This window comes from Cynocephalus volans, chromosome 7 (genome assembly GCF_027409185.1).
Source record: "Cynocephalus volans isolate mCynVol1 chromosome 7, mCynVol1.pri, whole genome shotgun sequence".
In the NCBI taxonomy this organism is placed as follows: Eukaryota; Metazoa; Chordata; class Mammalia; order Dermoptera; family Cynocephalidae; genus Cynocephalus; species Cynocephalus volans.
The window spans coordinates 79082763-79100521 of NC_084466.1; the positions used below are offsets into that span (position 1 = coordinate 79082763).

Genomic DNA, 17759 nt, shown 5'->3' on the forward strand with positions numbered 1-17759 from the left:
GGAGCCTCAGTTTCCTGGTTGGTGAAATGGGATGATAACAGTATGTATTCAAAGGGGTCTTATGAGGAATAAATGGGAGAACACATCTGAGCTCTTAAACAAGGCCTGCCTGGCACTAACTAAACTTCCAAAACTGTCAGCTGTTTTTTACCAACCGCCTCATGTTTCTGCCTTATGTCCTCAGCCCACCTGGGCAGAGGCCGCCGGGGTATCTGGGGTTGTGGCGGGACGGCTTCGGGGGCCACTGGCTGCTGCTCATTATCTCTGTGCTTTCTTCACTCAAGGAAATAACAGCCTTTGAGGAAGAAAACCCTCGAATCTGATTTGTTCGCTTAAATTCAAGCTGTAATTGCTTTGGGAAGAAGGCTGGAATCATTTCTTGTTCTGTTCTTCTTTGCTCCTGTTGGGCAAAGCTTAGTTAGTCAGACCTTTCAATTATGCAGGAAGAAGAATTTGCCAAGAAAAGTAGACAGCAGCTGGGTGTCTTTAGAACTCAGACAAGGAAACTGCTATGTGATCAATGCTCCTTCGGGCAGCTTCCCTTCCTTCTTTTTCCTGGGTAAGGAAATTTAAATTAAACAAGTCTGAGCCAACAATAGATAAATCTGGTTTCTCCCCGAGAGCTGACACGCAAGTGACCCCTCAGGGTCTGCTGAATGCTGGGCCGGGGGGCTCAGGCGCTCTCCAGGAAGCCTTGTCCTGCTCCAGCTGCAGCTGGTGGAAAAGCACCAAGAAGTGTGCAGATCTGCTGCCCCCTGCTGCAACTGAAGCCCCCAAATTGAGCACAACCACTCCTCTCTTCATAGCACGTCTTCCACTGGCAGAAGCAGGGATATGCCCATGCCTTCCACTCCGTCCTCTCTCACCCCCTGTTCGTTTCTGAACACCTTGGAGAGCCGCCCGCTCTGCCTTTGCCGCCCGGCCTCGCTGCTGCCACCCCCGGCTCCGCGCCCCACCTGATCTCCTCGGTGTCCCCAGAACGTCCTATCCTGCCTGAGGCCCGCCTCATGTTCTTCCTTCCATGTCTCTCTCTCTCTCTCTTATACTTTTAATTATGGTAAAATACACATAATGTAAATTTGCCACCCTAACCGTTTCCCTACCCATATTTAAGTGGTGGTTCAGTGGTGTTAGGTCTATTCACACCATTGTGCAACCATCACCACTGCGCACAGAACTCTTTTCATCTTGCAAAACTGAAACTTGACACCCATTAGACCATGATTCTCCGCCCCCTCTCCCCAGCCCTTGGCAGCCATCCCTCTGCTGTCTGGATCTATGATTGGACCACTCTAGGTTCCTCACGTGAGTGGAGTCACGCAGAGCTCGTCTTTTTGTGACTGGCTTATTTCACTTAGCACAACATCCTCTTGGTTCATCTGCGTTGTAGCAGCTCTTCCTTCTCTTAAAGTTCCCTTTCAAATGGCATGTCCTACTTATCTTTCAGGTCTCAGTGTGCACTCCCTCCCTCCAGGAAGCCCCCGTGACCTCCCAAACCAGTGCTCCCATGATGCTGTGCGCCCTCCCATCAGGGGAGAGCCACACACTGAAGTGACCGAGCCTGGAGACCCTCTGTCACTCATGGAATGTAAGCCCCCAGAGGACACAGACTCCTTTCTACTCATGGTTGTGTCCCTAGTGTTATATCAGCACAGTACCTGGCATGGAGCAGTGCTCAACAAATGTTACAGAGGGACTATCGAACATGCTTTCTCTGGACACATTCATGGACAATTGCCAACAAAAACCTCGAGACCAACTCTGAATGCTCTTGATCTATTGGGGTACAAGGTGAACTCAGCCATCCTTTTCTGGAGCGACGGTTGTCTCTGTGGCGTTGCTGTCTTCCTGTTCTCTGGCTTCTCTGGCCTGTCCTATAATCTCTGCTCAATTAGTATCTCCATCCCTTTGAGAGCCCAGAAGTCTTCTATATCCCTTTGTTCCATGCACATCTCTGGGTCACCCATTCGCCTTCCTGGTACCATTCCTCTGGAGATGATTTCCAGTCTGCCTCTGTAGGCCCCGCTTCATCCTGCACAGCCTGGGAAGCACCTAGTCCTGGCTGCCTCTACCCCTTTCTATTTAAGCCAATGAGTGTCTCAGCAAGTTAACACTAGACCATCACTCAGGTCTGCATTTTGCAGGGGGATGCTTGATCCCACAATAATCTCCAAGTGGTCCAGCTCCTCTAAGCATTTGGAGCATTTGTAAGCTATGCCCTTTCCTTTCTATGCTCATACAAAAGCCCTTCTCTGAGGCATGGTCTCTTCACTTTGGGGTACAGAAAGAGCAGTGGAACCATACTCCTGCCTTACCATGTACCATTGGTTTGACTTTGGGCAAATTACACATCTTCCCCTAAGCCTGTTTGCTGATTGCTGCAGTGAGACACTCTCTTACCATAACTGATGGATTAACTGACGCTGTCAACACCCTGCCAGATGCCCACAGCCCTCTGAATGTCCATGTCTAGTAGGTGGCTAGAGAACTCTGCGCTTCTGCTCCGACAGTTGAGGGGTTGAGAGTTTAAGAAGAATCAGCTGTATTTGTTTCAAATCTTTTTAGGACAGCTGTACACTTTATTGTGAATATAAATTTAGTTAAACAACATGAAAATTAACGGAATTAATGTGAAAATAATGAAAACAACTTTGTGAAAGCTAAGATGAATACTTTGAAAAGATTAGCTGAAGGACGATATTGAATAGAGAATAGATGAAAGAACCGTTAAAGCTTGGGGAAATTATAAAAGTCTATAAGGATTCTGCACTCCTAGTGCTTTGCAGATATCTTTAAGTTCATGCTTTACTTTAAAAAAGCAGAAACTGAAAATCACATATAGTGCATGACAGAAGACTGTGCCGATCATCAGAAGATTGGAGAAGGGATGCACATCTTAATGTTGCAAGTTGAAACGAAATGTTTACAGGATATACCATTCATTTTTAAATGATTCCTGTCTTAAAATATATGTTTCTAATCAGCCCAACAGTCATTGATGTCGATCTGGTTGGATGAGGGGGTTTCTGCTGTTTAACCCTGGGCCGGGCCCCTCTGAGAGGCCCACTCGCCTTTGTCTTTGACTGCTTGCCTCTCTCACTTTATGTTCCACTCTTTTAGCCTTTCAGCAAACAGCCGTAGAGAATCAAAAGCAGTTCTGAGTTCAGAGCTGACTATTTTCACTGTTCTACACAGCCTCTATTTGGAGTGGACAGAAGCGAGAGTCGCGTTAGCGTCTTATTTTGGCTGTCTTCTGCTACATTTGTTATTGACATTGCTTGGGAACCTTTCCCCACCTCACACCCTACAGAGTGCAAGCGCCTGAGGACGGAGGCCGGGGAAGGTGGCTAAGGTTGGTTTAAGGTGGTTAAAGACTGGCGCTGATTCTGCTAACCACGATGGTGCTGCAGACGTCTCTGTACAGAAGGAGCCCTCCCTTGCCAGTCTCCGACACCAACACACTGTCATGTTCACCATCTTGTTGGATTCCAGATCCACCTGGGAGATCTCTAGGTGTACAAGTGGGAAGTCTAAATGACTTGCCCAAGGTCACATTGTTTTCAAAGACAGATCTGTGACTATAATCCAGGATGAAGTCATTTTCTAACAAGCCATCGACTCTCCCGAACCAAACTTCAGATTCACGGCTCTTGGCCATTTTCTCACATGATACTTATGATACTGTGGATGGTGTTTCTACATGAAATACACTCCAGTTTTGACGACATCCAACATTTTCATTTTTGACCTACTGAGACGGAGATTGCTAGCTGTCTATCAAAAATCCCTTCTCACCTTCCTCCTTAACCACAGAACTCCCACCTTCTTTCTTTCAGCTAGGTGTGTCCAGGCGACTAAGTTCTGGCCAATGAAATTGAGCAGAAGTGTGTAGGACCTCCTGGAAAAGTCCAGAAAGGATACCGAGCCAACTAGAAGATTCACTCCTTCTGCCTGGACCCCAACTCCCCATGCCCCTGCTTCTTTGCGCTTCCGAGGGTATGGGTGGAAGGTGGAGGTACTGTCTGTACTGTAGCTGTCTGCACTGTAAGGTGCCTGTGAAGACAGAAGCAAGAGCTAAGATAGCGGGGCACAAGTGGGTAGAAGGAGCCCAGGCCCTTGAGGACCATGGAGCTGCTGCCCAAGGAGCTGGGGAGGGCAGGGTGGTGTCATCGCTCACATAGCCCCATGGCCTAGATCCAAATGCTATGGTGAGAGGAGCAGCAGGTGACACTGAAGGGGCTGTTTCTTTAGGTCTTTTGGCAACTGGGCTCCAAGAATGTAGGGCCAGAGGAACAGAACACATCCCAGAGCTGGAGAGAGAGGGATTCCTTTGAGCTGCTTCTCTGTGGAACCCGCCACATCCCAGTGCAGGGAGACCCACTGGGCACCTGGCCCCTGTTTCCACAGCCTTGGGATCCCACCCCACAGCCTCAGGAAGTCACAGTGGCCGCAAGGCTCCTGTGGGAGGAGCAGTGAGGCGGTTCTACTCCAGTGGTGCTGAGGTCAGTAATGTCAGCCATGGGGTTCAAGGCAGAGAACTGAGAGGGGACCCTTGACCATGTGAGGTGAACAGATGAAATCGGGGTGCCCTAGTGTGTCCTGAGTCATGCAGGCAGGACATTCAACTGAGATGTGACCTCAGTGGTACTCACAGGTCGGGGTGCTCAGGGACAAGTGACACGTGCAGATGACAGGGTGGCCTGGGGTGCCTCAGCCAAGAAAGGTTGCAATCTTTCAGGAGGGCCTCTCTTAGGCCTGAGTGTTTCTTTCAGACTGACCTGCCATCGCTAAATGCTTATTGTCGGTTTATGTCTTATTTCATCTCTACTTCAAGGATGGAATCTTCTGGAAAGAAAAGGTTAGAGGTCTCTTAGGGCTAGAAGAAGGAACAGGGAATAAGGACCACTTGCCAGTGCAGGGATTTTCTGTTAGAACAAGATTCAGGCTGAGTTAATCCGTTAGATAAGAAGAGCATTTTCCCTCGAGCTTTTCCTCGATTTTCAAACTATAAACTCATATGTGGTATTTTCCAGGTGAATGATTCTCTGCAGCTTATTTCATTTGTGGTCCTATTTGATCTGCTGACATCCTGGGAGAATCACTACTGACATCCAGAATCCAATCAACACATTCAGTTTGTGCGAAACAGACATTCAGAGAAGCATACAATTTTTAGGGATGGAATGAAATTTAGAGATCATATAATCCCACCCCTTATTTTATAGCTCAGTGGAAATGATTGCTGGAGCAGGTCACACAGCTAATTGAGGCGAAACTGAGAGTGGAACTCAAGTAATCCTAACTCAAACGGGGATGCAGCTATTCTATTCTGTAATTTTACAATTTGGATTCCCATTGACTGGCCCAGATACACTTTATAAGGGCTCAGGTTCTTTTGTTTTTCTTTCTGTGTATTTTTCTTGGAAAGAATAGACAGACTGTTTCCTGCGGTACCTGCAGTCAAATTGTACAGAATAATATAGAAGCACCCTATGGTTTCTTTATTCAACATCAAGGTCACCCTTGGGGAGCAAACGTCATGTAAGTTACACTATTCTGATTCTGTTAACTGAGTAACATCCCTCCTTCTTTCCTCCTCCTCTCCCTCTACTTCCCTGCTCCCTTTTCTCCCCTCCTCCCTCCTTGCCATCCTTGTCCTTACGTTTGAGCATGCAGTTTGATTTTTCCCTAGGCCTGCCACATAGCACTTAGCTGTCCAACCCCAGGCTGTTGTCCACGTCAGCACATTTCCCCGCTTGTCCTTTTACTTCTCTCTTTCCATCTCCCACTCTGCTTTTGTTTTCCAAATTGTGGGTAATCAAAATTAATGAACACATTTGTTCTCTCCATATCAAATGCACTCTGAAATGATTGTATTTCTGAATTGGCCAATAGTGTAGCATCGACACATTCTGAGTCTCCCTAGAGTTACCACGGTGCCTCTTTATAACCTTGCAAATGCTTTTGAGAGTGAGGCTTCTGGCAAGCCAGATGCTTTTCCTGATCTACACTTGCCTGGTCCCTTTATTTCCTATTTTGAGGATGTTTGGGGCTCTAAGCAGGAGTCAGTGACTAGGTAATACTGTGTGATCAGTATTCCAGGAAGCCACCAAGGAAAACCTGACGCTTGATTTTGCTAGCAAAGCAGGTGTCCTGCTTTGAGCTGTAACAGAGCAGGCAAGCAATAGCTCATGAAATGACCTTCTTTTCAATTTATTAAAGGGCAAACATTTCTTGGAAATCCATATATTTCGTGAAGCTCTAAATCAAGACTGCATTGACCAGAGCCCTCTCAAAATCTCTTGCTCTGACCTTTGCACTGATCATTTCTTCCTTTGCACTGATCATTTCTTCCTTTAGGAAGCCCTGCTTTGAAATGCATTTCATTGTGGTGAGTGTGGATTGAATGCTCAGTGTCTTTGTCAGATGTGACAGTGGGTTGAGCATGGTGCTGAGCCGCCATGTGTTCCAAAGGCCATGGACAACAGCCTTTTTGTTGGCCAAAAGGAGGAGGACAGTGCTGGCAGATCAGCTTAACCATCCCCACGGATGGACCAACAAGTCTTGGTCAATAGCGTGACCTTGGGATGGAAGTAACACACTTTTATTCCTGAATTTACTTAGTTCTCTGAGTCATGCCATGACTCTTTTGGGCTGAGGTTTGTATTTCACGCTGATCTGCCTGGAAGCTACAAAATGAACATTGGTGAGTTGGATGTGCTAGCAGCCTCCATCATGTTATCCTGCTCCTTCTTTCCCGTGTGCCCAGCAGGAACGCCCCCTTCCAGCATTGGGTGGGCAGGCATACTCTAGGGATCTGTCAAAACTTCATAGGGGACTTTCAGGTGGCTCCAGGAGGCAGGAGTAAAAATATCACAGGAGCTACTCTGCCCAAAGGTCCCTGGAAGAATAGAGATAAATTAATAAATAATAAGCATATGATGGAAGGTAACCTGCCTTCTAATCAGCAAAGCTTATTGCTAAGATTGCTAGGTCTCCTTTATCCATACTAGGCCACCTTCAGCAAACTAAGTCCTGCTTCTGTAGTTCCATAAGAAACAATTCCAGGGAAATTGGCCTGGGAGGCTGAAGCCTAGAATGCCTCCTACAGAAGGTATCACAGGGTGCATAGGCTACTCAGTAATAGGCTACTCAGTAATATACTAAGAACTTGCAGGATAGATTCAAAAGAGTTCTAGAACCTGCTTCATAAAACATAAGCCAGGGGATGAGATAACCTACTGAAACAGAGTCCTCTGAGTAGTAAGTCAGGCTGAGCTGTAGAGGATTCTTAAAGCAAACGTACTTCACAGGGCCTGGTTTTCCAAAGCCTTGCAGTTTCAAATATTGACCTTGCAAAGGACAGGAAATTTTCCTCAGGCTATAAAGTCTCTGGTGTAAGATAAAGATTTGTGGCACAGCAAGGCTGCTGGCTCAAGGACAGACAGATACTGGAAAATTGCTGGAGGGAGAAGGAATGTTTGCTAAGATCAAGCTTTTGTTGGTGGATCACTTAATTGTCTAAGGGAATGTCATCTGGCTTGTTTTTACTGAGAGTTACTGGCCTATATTGTTAAACTATAACTCCAACTATGTTCTCTTCCTGTAACTTCCTGGTCTGGAAAATAAATGCAGGAAGAGAACCCCAATTCGGGGTTAATTTCCCAAGGAAGGGATGCCTCTCTCTTGAGGGTTCTGGGGAAGTTAACCACTCTGGGGCTTCTCACTGCTCAGAAGAGATGGGCTTTGAGTAATCCTTTGCAGCTCTGTCACCCAGGGGAAGTGGGGTGACAAATCCATGGGGGGCAAAGCAACACTGAGCAGGTCACTGTAGCCCACACATGCCAGGCCTTCCCACCCCAGGTCCCCAGGCCTGAATTGCTCCTACCAAGACATGATCCTCATGATAACACAGTTATTATAAAACTCACTGCCTTCAGTCCAGCTGAGTTATTTACGTTCAAATGTCTTTGATTTTGCTAATTTTGTGAAAGTAAGCTGGCTTTACATTATGGACTGAATGTGTGCCCACACCCAAATTCCTATGTTGAAGCCTTAACCCCCCATGTGACTGCATTTGAAGACAGGGCCGTTGGAGAAATAATTATGGTTAAATGAGGTTGTAAGTGTAGGGCCCTGGTCCTGTAGGATTAGTGTCCTTATGAGAAAAGACACCAGAGAGCTCACTCTCTCTCCACCGTATGAGAACACAGCCAGAAGGCAGCCATCTGCAGGCCAGGAAGAGAGCCCTAACCAGAACCCAACCATGCTGGGACTCTCATTTTGGACATCCAGCCTCCAGAACTGAGAGAAAATAAATGTCTGTTTGTTAAGCCATTCAGTTTATGGTATTTTCTTATGGCAGCCTGAACAGAAAAATGCACTTTATCTCAGAAAATTCATGATGGATACTACATCTGTGGCCCCGAACTGGGACTGAGGTGGAGGCCAGGTGGATGTCTCCTACCTGTGTATGCTCTGCCCCTCCTCAGCAGGTGCACAGTGCAGTCGAGGGAGGATGACTGCAGAAACTTTTCTTTATCAGCTCCAAACTAATGAGACAAAAGAGAGGAGAGACTCTGCAAGGCTGCTACCTCATGAAAGGAACATTGGATCAATATGTCAATACTTTAAAGTTGGAATATAGAAACCAGGTTAATGTCCTGAATTCTTCTCAGTACCATTCTTTCCCTACTTCCTGCTACACCACGCTGCCTCCAAAGTTACCCAAGTCAAGCCTCAAGACATCAAATGAGATATATTGGAGACCACCTTGTGGATGACTGGCCTGAGGGGAAGATAAGAGGTTGAAAAGAACCGTCTAGCAAGAGTTCAGATTTCACCCACGGCACTGACTTTTTCAACCTCAGTGAAAAAATCTTTACTAAGCTTATAAACTTATACTAAAACACCAGGTCAATTCAGAAAAACAATCATCTATGAACTAGAAAAATGAAGACTTCCAATCTCTTTAGCTCTGTATGGGTGATAGATGTCTTGTTTTCACCCACAGCAGAATTGAAATACTGCTTTCCGCTTTTGACTAATTTAGAGGGCTTCTGAAAGGATTCATTTGATCAAAACTGTGAAAATTATCTTAACTATTTTACAAATTCTTGAACTCTAAAAGGAATGGTATTCACCATGTCATCATGCTGACATGGGCCCTAAAGAATGTCACATCCAAATTAAAAGAAAGAGCCCATCTAAGAGTTAACACACTCCGATGCCTACTGCTGTATGACTGTCCCTGCAGGACCGGGTCAGTACTGGGTACAAGGCTGGCAGGGAGAGGGGTGCTGGTGTGGCAGATCATCGGACTTGCTGCATTAATTTGATGTGTTCATTGAGCACTTACTGTGTGCAAGACCCCGTGCCAGGTCCAAAGACAAATGAAATGGGACCTGGGTAAGGTGCTCGTGTTATGGTTTTCTATAGCACTTAGGGCTTGGTAAGCATGCAGGAGTGTGCAAGTAATCAAAAATGATTTTTAAAATAGCTTTCTAAAAGCTACACTCCTAGTATTTGGAATAAAAACAAATACAAGGCAGATGATTCTTACTTCTAGATTCTGATTCCTCTTACTTTAGCATTTCAACTTCTATTGCAGTGCAACACGAAGAGGTGAATAAAGAGAAGTATGTGAATATTTACCTCTAAATAAGCTTTCAAAGAACATATTTAATGGAATATTATTTAAAAATGAGGTATCCCTAAACATACTTATTTGGAAAGTTGTCTACGACATACAAAGAAAAAAATCAAGTTCCAAAAATTATGAATTATTGTGTATGTGTATGTGCCTCTGTATGTACATGTATATATATGCACACACATTTTCTGGAAGGAAATTTAAGTTCATTAACAGTGTTACTAGGATGCAGAAATGGTGGTAGGGAGATAACTACTGCTTTTCATTTTCCATTCTTTCCTATTGTTTGATTTTCATTCTAAACATGAGCACCTTTATAATTGTATGAAAGGGCTATAACATTTTAAACATATTTTTTGTTCTTTTCAAAGAAATATGTATCCAGGAAAATTAGAAAAGACAGATTTCCAAAAGGAAGAAAATAAAAAAATATCCATAACTTTATCTACAAAAAGATAATGTTTGTTAAAACCTTGGTGTCTATCTTTCCAGACTTTCAATCTTACATATACTTCGTTTTAACAAAGATAGAATCATATTGTAACACTGTTTTGTGATCTGATTTTTTTCATTTAACAATATATCATGGATATTTTTTCCTGGGAATACATTTTCATATATAGCATCATTATTTAATGACTAAATAATAATCCAATATGTTATACCATCACATATTTAATCAATTCCCCTTAGCTTGGACACCTAGGTTGTCTCTATTTTTCCCTTTCTCTCTTATAAACAATGTGTGGATGCCCAACCTTATGACTAAATCTTTGTGCACAGTTCTTATTATTTCTTTTGGTCAAATACCTAGAAGTAGAATTGTAGGCTAAAAGTTTCGGATACATATTATCAACTTGATAAAATATTATCAGACAGCATACAGCAATTTATCCTCCATTCAAGAGTGTATGACTGCCCATTTTCCTGCATCCTTGCCAACCTTGAATATTTTTATTAAAATATTTTCCTCTAAATCTGCTTTAAAAGGGTTTTAAGAGAATCCCCCCTCTCTGGTACAATTTAATTTTGCTAACCAGATTGTGCTAAAGCTGAAGCTATGCTCATCATCGTGTTTAACATGAAGAAGTTCATTGCCTGCTCCTGGGAGGCTGCAGCTCTAGTCCCTGAGGGCCATACTCCTTGATGTCCTGGACGTGCACAAAGTCTTGCTGGTTGGCCAGGTAGGCAAGGGCATCTCCTGCTGCCACCATGATGCTGCTGACCTGGGTTTTTCCTCTGGACTGAGACATACACACAGGCCCCATCACAGATAAAGCTTTCCTGCTGGACAATGGCAAGTAAAAGCCTGTACCAACTGACTGCAAGAACTAGTCGTTCTGCCTGCATCCATCCTCCAGCGAGATAGAAACGCTGTGAAAATAAAGCAAGCTAAGGCCTGGAGCCAGGCAGTTGCATCGTTACATAGTCCGTCTGGTGCCAAAAAAAAAAAAAAAAAGAAAAAAAAAGAAAGCAAGACAGAAACCAAATCTGTAGCAAGCAGAGAAGTTATTTCCAACCGACTGCCCTACTTACAGCAGCGAAGTTTGCAATGAGGCCAGCCCCACCGAACAGCCTCCAGAAAGTGACGGAACCCGGGGGAGGGAAGCGGTAAGACAGGAGCTGTGGCCGAGCCCACAGGCAGAGTCTCTGTGCCTGCGCCAGGAGGCCACACAGCACGAGGGGCACACATCTCTTCTTCTTTTTTAAAAAAAACTTGGCTTATTTTGGTCAGTTAGAATTGTAAGAGTATAGTGGGAATGGGGTCCTTCCTCTTTGTGGGTTTTGGTTTAAATGACTCAGTAGCATTTCCCTTCTCCACTAACCAGGGCAGCCCTTCTGACCTTGGAGGGCTCTTGCTTTGGCTATGGAGGGAAGTACAGATTTGCGCTGTGCGTTGATGTCTTTCAGTTTGGTGTGTGTGTATGTGTGCATTTATTTTAAACACACTGTGGGACTTGCCTAGCCAAAGAGATTTGCTGGGGATTCTATTGGGCCTATCAGTTACCATTCTTGCCTGTGATTTCCATGTGGGTGTTCACATAGTAGCAATCTCTTGTGAAACGGGGACCCCATGCATGTCACTTCCTCTTAGAAGAATCCTCCTCTTCTTCTCTCAGGGGAGGGGGGCCCTCTGTGCTCCCACCCTGGTAGATCAGGAGCCATAGATGCCTCAGAGTGGAGGGTGGAGGGAGAGAGGCACCCAAGAGCACCCGGTGCCAGTAAGGCCTGAAGTTTCGGGGCTGAGCAGTGGGTCAGAACAGCGGGGAGGAGGTGGCCTCCCGTTGCTAGTAAGGAGAGCACAAACAACCAGATGCCCCGGGATCAAATATGCACAGCTCTGAGCCTCCCCTGCAACCAGAACAGCTCTGGTGGCTGCTTTTGACTTGCTTAAAATCTTTACTTAAAATCCGAGAGCTTTGGAGCAGGATCACTTGTTACATTTTACTGAAGCCTGGAGGCCATGTTATTTGTTTAATGTCATCTAGCTATTTAGCGCAGATCTGGACCCAGAAGCCCGGTTTGTCTCCTCTACAACACCGGCAGGCTCACAGCTGGTCTCTGAGGCCCTGCCAGCTCTCAGTTACGTGATTCCTCCCCCTTGCTCTTCCAGCTGCTCTGTCAGGCTGCCTGTGGCTGCTATGGCAGCTTCCCCTAAAGGTTGTGCTTGGTATTTATTTTTTGTACTTTTTTTATTGTAACATAGTTGATCGTACATATCTGTGGGGTACAGAGTTGAATATCAATACTCGTGTGCAATATGTGATGCTCAAATCAGAATAATTATTAAATTCAACATATACACTGTCATTGCTATTCGTGGTCCTTTACCAATTCCTCCCTCCCCCACTTCCGACTTCTAGCAACCTCAGTTCTCCTTTTGAAAGTTCAATGTGTTATTGTGACTGTTGTATTTTTCTTTCTTTTATTTATATGTTCATTATTTTGGCTCCCACTTATCTCTTTCTGTGCCTGGCTTATTTCACTTAATGTGATTTTCTCTAAGTTCATCCATATTGCTGCAAATGGCAATCTTTCATTCTTTTTTATGACAGAGTAATATTCCATTGTGTTTATAGGCAACATCTTCCTTATCCAGTTGTCTGATGATGGACATTTAGGTTGGTTCCAACTCTTGGCTATTGTAAATGGAGCTGTGATAAACATAGGCATGCAGGTATCTCTTTGACATGATTTCCATTCCTTTGGGTATACACCAGCAGGGGAATTGCTGGATTGTATGGCAGCTCTATCTGAAGTTGCTTAAGGAATCTCCTTACCATTTTCCATAAGGGCTGCACCAATTTACAGTCTCACCCACAGTGCAGGAGGCTCCCTTTTCTCTACATCCTCATCAGCACTTGTTCTCCATCTTTTTGATGATAGCTACTCTAACCGGGGTGAGATGGTTTCTTAATGTGGTTTTGATTTGCATTTCCCTGTCGCTGAGTGCTGTTCAGCATTTTTTCAAGTGTCTGTTGGCCATTTGTTTATCTTCATTTGAGAAATGCCTATTTAGTTCCTTTGCCCATTTTTTAATTGGGTTATTTGTGTTTTTACTGTTGTTTGAGTTCCTTGTGTATTCTGGATATTAAACCTTTGTCAGATGCATAGTTTGCAAATGTTTTCTCCTACTCTGTAGGTTGTTTTTTGCTCAATTAATTGATTTTTTTGTTGTACAGAAGCTTTATAGTGATATAGTCCCATTTGTTTATTTTTCCTTTTGTCGCCTATGCTTTGGAAGTCATATTAGTAAAGTCTTTGCCCAGTCCTACTTTCTGAAGTGTTTCCCCTGTGTTTTCTTTTAAGAGTTTTATAGTTTCAGGTCTTATATTCAAGTCTTTAATCCATTTTGAGTTGATTTTGGTATATGGTGAGAAGTACAGGTCTAGTTTCTTCTACATATGGATGTCCAGTTTTCCCAGCACCATTTATTGAAGAGGCAGTCTTTCCCCAATGTATATTCTTGATGTCTTTGTCAAAGGTCAGTTGACTGTAGGTTTGTGGGTTGATTTCTGGGTTCTCTATTCTGTTCCATTGGTCCAAGTGTCTGTTTTATGCCAGTGCCATGCTGTTTTGTTTACTATAGCTTTGTAGTATAATTTGAAGTCAGGTAATGTTATTCCTCCAGCTTTAATTTTTTTTGCTCAAGATTGCTTTGGCTATTTGGGGTCTTTTGTTGTCCCATATAAATGTTAGGATTGTTTTTTCTATTTCTGTGAAGAATGTCATTTGGTATTTTGATGGGGATTGCACTGAATCTGTAGATTGCTATGGGTACTATGGACATTTTCACAATGTTTATTCTTCCAATCCAGGAGCAAGGAACATCTTTCCATCTTTTTGTGTCCTCTTTAATTTCTTTCAGCAGTGATTTGTAGTTCTCATTGTACAGATTTTTCACCTCCTTGGTTAAGTTGGTTCCTAGGTATTTTATCTTATTTTTTTGTGACTATTGTAAACAGGCTTGCTTTCTTGATTTCTTTCTCTGCTAGTTTGTTGTTGGAATATAAAAATGATACTGATTTTTGCATGTTGATTTTGTATCCTGTAACTTTACTAAAATCATTTATCAGCTCCAAGAGTTTTTTTTGGTAGAGATTTTGGGCTGTTCTTTATATAGGATCATGTTGTCTGCAAACAGGGACAATTTGACTTCATCTTTCCAATCTGGATGTCCTTTATTTCTTTGTCTTGTCTGATTGCTCTGGTTAGTACTTCAAGTACTATGTTGAACGGGGAGTGGTGAGAGTGGGCATCCTTGTCTCATCCTGTTCTTAACGAAAAAGCTTTCAACTTTTCACTATTCAGTATGATATTGGCACAGGGTTTGTCATATATGGCTTTTACTATATTGAAATACTTTCCTTCTATACCTAATTTGCTGAGAGTCTTTATCATGAAGGGATGTTGAATTTTGTTAAAAGTTTTTTTGCATCTATTAAGATAATCATATGGTTTTTGTCCTTGATTGGTTGATGTGGTGTATCACATTTATTGATTTGCATATATTGAACCATCCTTGCATCCCTGGGTTGAATACCACTTGATCATGATGTATAATTTTTTTGATGTGTTGCTGTATTCTGTTTGCTAATATTTTGTTGAAGATTTTTGTGTCTATGCTCATCAAGGATATTGGTGTGTAGTTTTCTTTTTTCATTGAATCTTTGTCTGGCTTTGTTATCAGGATGATACTGGCCTTACAGAACGAGTCTGGGAGAATGGCCTATGTTTCAATTTTTTAGAATAGTTTGGAGAGAATTGGTATTAATTCCTCTTTAAATGTTAGGTATTTAATCTAACTAGATGACGTCCTCTGGGCCCCTTGCTCTTCTGGGAAAGGCCAATGGCATTTCCCCTGCAGGTGGCCTGGGGCAGGGTGGGAGGACTCAATTCTCAGGAAATGAGTGTTGGGTCCTGCCCCCCAAGTGACCACCACCCTAGAGGGCATGGTGGAGGCTGGGGCAGGCTGGGGGTTGGTGGGGGTTAGATAGCCTGGGCTCTAAAGAGAGAACAAGGCCAGCAGGAAATACCCATGGGAGCACAAGGTGGGAAGTAAACCTAGAGACTCTGGCCTCACCTCTGGGCCCACTGGCGATTAGTGAAGCAGCAGATGGCCACCCAAGTCTTTAGGGAGGTGAGGCAGGAAACATTTAGGTCTGGGCCTGGGGATCAAGCAGAGCTTTTTGGTTGTGTCCCCCACACAGTTCACAGTTCTGTCTCACACAGCTGTCTCACACACTCACAGCTCTCTCTCTCTCTCTCTCACAGCTCTCTCTCTTACACACACATAGCTTTCCATCTCACACACACACTCACAGTTCTCTATCACAAACACACAAACACTGCTCTCTATCGCAGACACACTGACAGCTCTCTATCACACACACATTCATAGCTCTCTATCACACACACTGACAGCTCTCTATCAAACACACTGACAGCTCTCTATCACACACACACACAGCTCTCTATCACACACACACTCACAGCTCTCTATCACACACACACACTCACAGCTCTCTATCTCACACACACTCACAGCTCTCTATCACACACACACACTCACAGCTCTCTATCACACACAGAACTCTCTCTCTCTCCCTCACATACACACTCACAGCTTTCTCTCTCCTCACCCCACATACACATACAGCTCTCTCTCACACACACACACTCACAGCTCTCTCTCTCTCCCCCTCTCTCACACACACTCAGAGCTCTCTATCACACACACACTCACAGCTCTATCACACACACACACACACACACACACACACTCACCAAAGGGAGCACATGTGGCCTCACTGGTTAAGAACCAGGCCAGGCTGGCTGACGGGGTAAAGTCAGATGGGAAGTCTAGTGGCCCTGGAGGCCCAGGGCACCCAGCGTGGCTCCAGGATCTTCGGACTTCTGGAGAGAAATGGGAACTGGATGTGGGCTGGAGGGAGGGGCTGAGAAATTTGAGAAACTCAAGCAGGTGGGAATTCAGGGGCTTAGCTTCTGACTCTGTAGCACTTCCCAAGAGTCCCCATTTCCCCAGGAATCCTGGGATTGGAATAAATACTGATTAACCCTACGGCACCTTTTACATTTACTACAGACTTTCACCCACATGGTGATGAATTACTATTCCTATTGTCAGATGAGAAAACAGAGACTTAAACAAGTTAAAAGATTTGCTCAAGGCAATAAGGCTGTTCATTCCTTTGTTCACTTTTTTTTTTCTTTGAAATCCATTAAATGTCTCCTAAGCACTAGGCATTGTGCTGAGTGCAGTGGACAGAAGGGGAAGCAGAAATGCACGCCAAACAAGAACTACCCTGGAGGAATGAACCAAATGCCTTTGGCACATTTGGAAGGTGGGGGTAGAGTGTCTTTGTGCCAGACTCTCTAGGCTCATCAAGTCCTCATTTTCAGCCTTCACAGTCAGGTAGCACTATTCACATAGTGTTCCATTTACTCTACTTAAAACCCTATGAAGTAGGTTGTCTCCACATCACAGATGAGGAAAACTGAAATACTCCCCCAGACCTGGTGCAGGCAAGTGGAGAAGCCACACTCACGCCCATTTTTCTGAGCTTCCACAGCCTCTTCCCCAGGAAGACTGCGGCAAAGAGAAACCCCTTCTGACATTCAACAAATGGCAGCTGTTATAACCATTGTTCCTGAATTCCTTAGCCTCAGCTTCCTCATTATGAAAATGGGTGCAATAGCACCTATCTCTCAGGGTCAATGGGAGCACTAAATGTGATAAAATATTAAAAGCACTCAGAAAAATGACTGACATGTAAGAGGCACCCAACAAATATTGTTATATTGTTTTCCTCAATAAAACACCTTGGTCTCCCAGTTAAATTCACAGATTTCCTGGATTTTAGTCTGGCTGAAATCTCTTGGTTTCTCTCTTTCACTCTCAAATTCTTTCTCATTGAGAGTGGAGGAGAAGTAACAATCCCCAGTACAGGAAGAATGAAGCTAAGTGTTGGAAAATTGGAAGAATTGGTTTTCAGCTCATCAGCTTTCATAACTGCCTTTCTCTCTTAGCTCCCTCTTTCCTGAAAATGACGTCGGAAGAATTGTCCGGATGGTTTTCCAAGTAAGATGGCAACCTCTTAATCAGTCCTATGTGAAAAAGACTGCTGGGTTTTGGTTTGACCTTCAAGAAGAGCCAGGTCTTCTTTCTGGAAGAGTGGGGAACTTCCACATACTGTTTTCCCATCTCATTGTTGCCTTTTGTGCAATGCGGAAGCGTGGGTTACGGTGGCTATGGCTGGCTTTGCCTTTTTGGAGCAGAAGAATGGTTTCTCAAAACCACCAAATAGTCACATAACTTTGAGCAATAAATGCTATTGCAAACAGGTTTTTAAATTAGAGTTGTTGGCCAAAAGGTCAACATCACATTCTGGCCAGTGACTTTATTTTCATCTTAATGGCAATGAAAACAAACCTTTAGAAGGAAATTTAACCACTTTCTCTCCAAAGATTTTTAAAACTGTTAGTCACTCTTAGAAATAACTTCATAGGCTATCTTTCCTATGTAGTAAACGGGATAGAATAGACTCGATGATCAATCGACAAATAAGAATTTTTGGGGGCCGAG

At 44.0% G+C, this 17759-nt stretch overlaps 1 protein-coding gene across 1 annotated transcript in view; it reads right to left on the minus strand.

Moving 5' to 3' along the window:
* Window positions 1-486: 486 nt before the first annotated feature.
* LOC134381672 (WD repeat-containing protein 49-like) overlaps window positions 487-17759 on the minus strand; it is a 78878-nt gene continuing 61605 nt past the window's right edge. Inside the window, 8 exon segments of the mRNA XM_063101551.1 lie at window positions 487-641; window positions 6722-6901; window positions 8468-8552; window positions 8773-8788; window positions 9144-9182; window positions 10754-10896; window positions 11189-11308; window positions 16691-16763. Of these exon segments, the coding sequence (XP_062957621.1) occupies window positions 487-641; window positions 6722-6901; window positions 8468-8552; window positions 8773-8788; window positions 9144-9182; window positions 10754-10896; window positions 11189-11308; window positions 16691-16763 (811 nt within the window).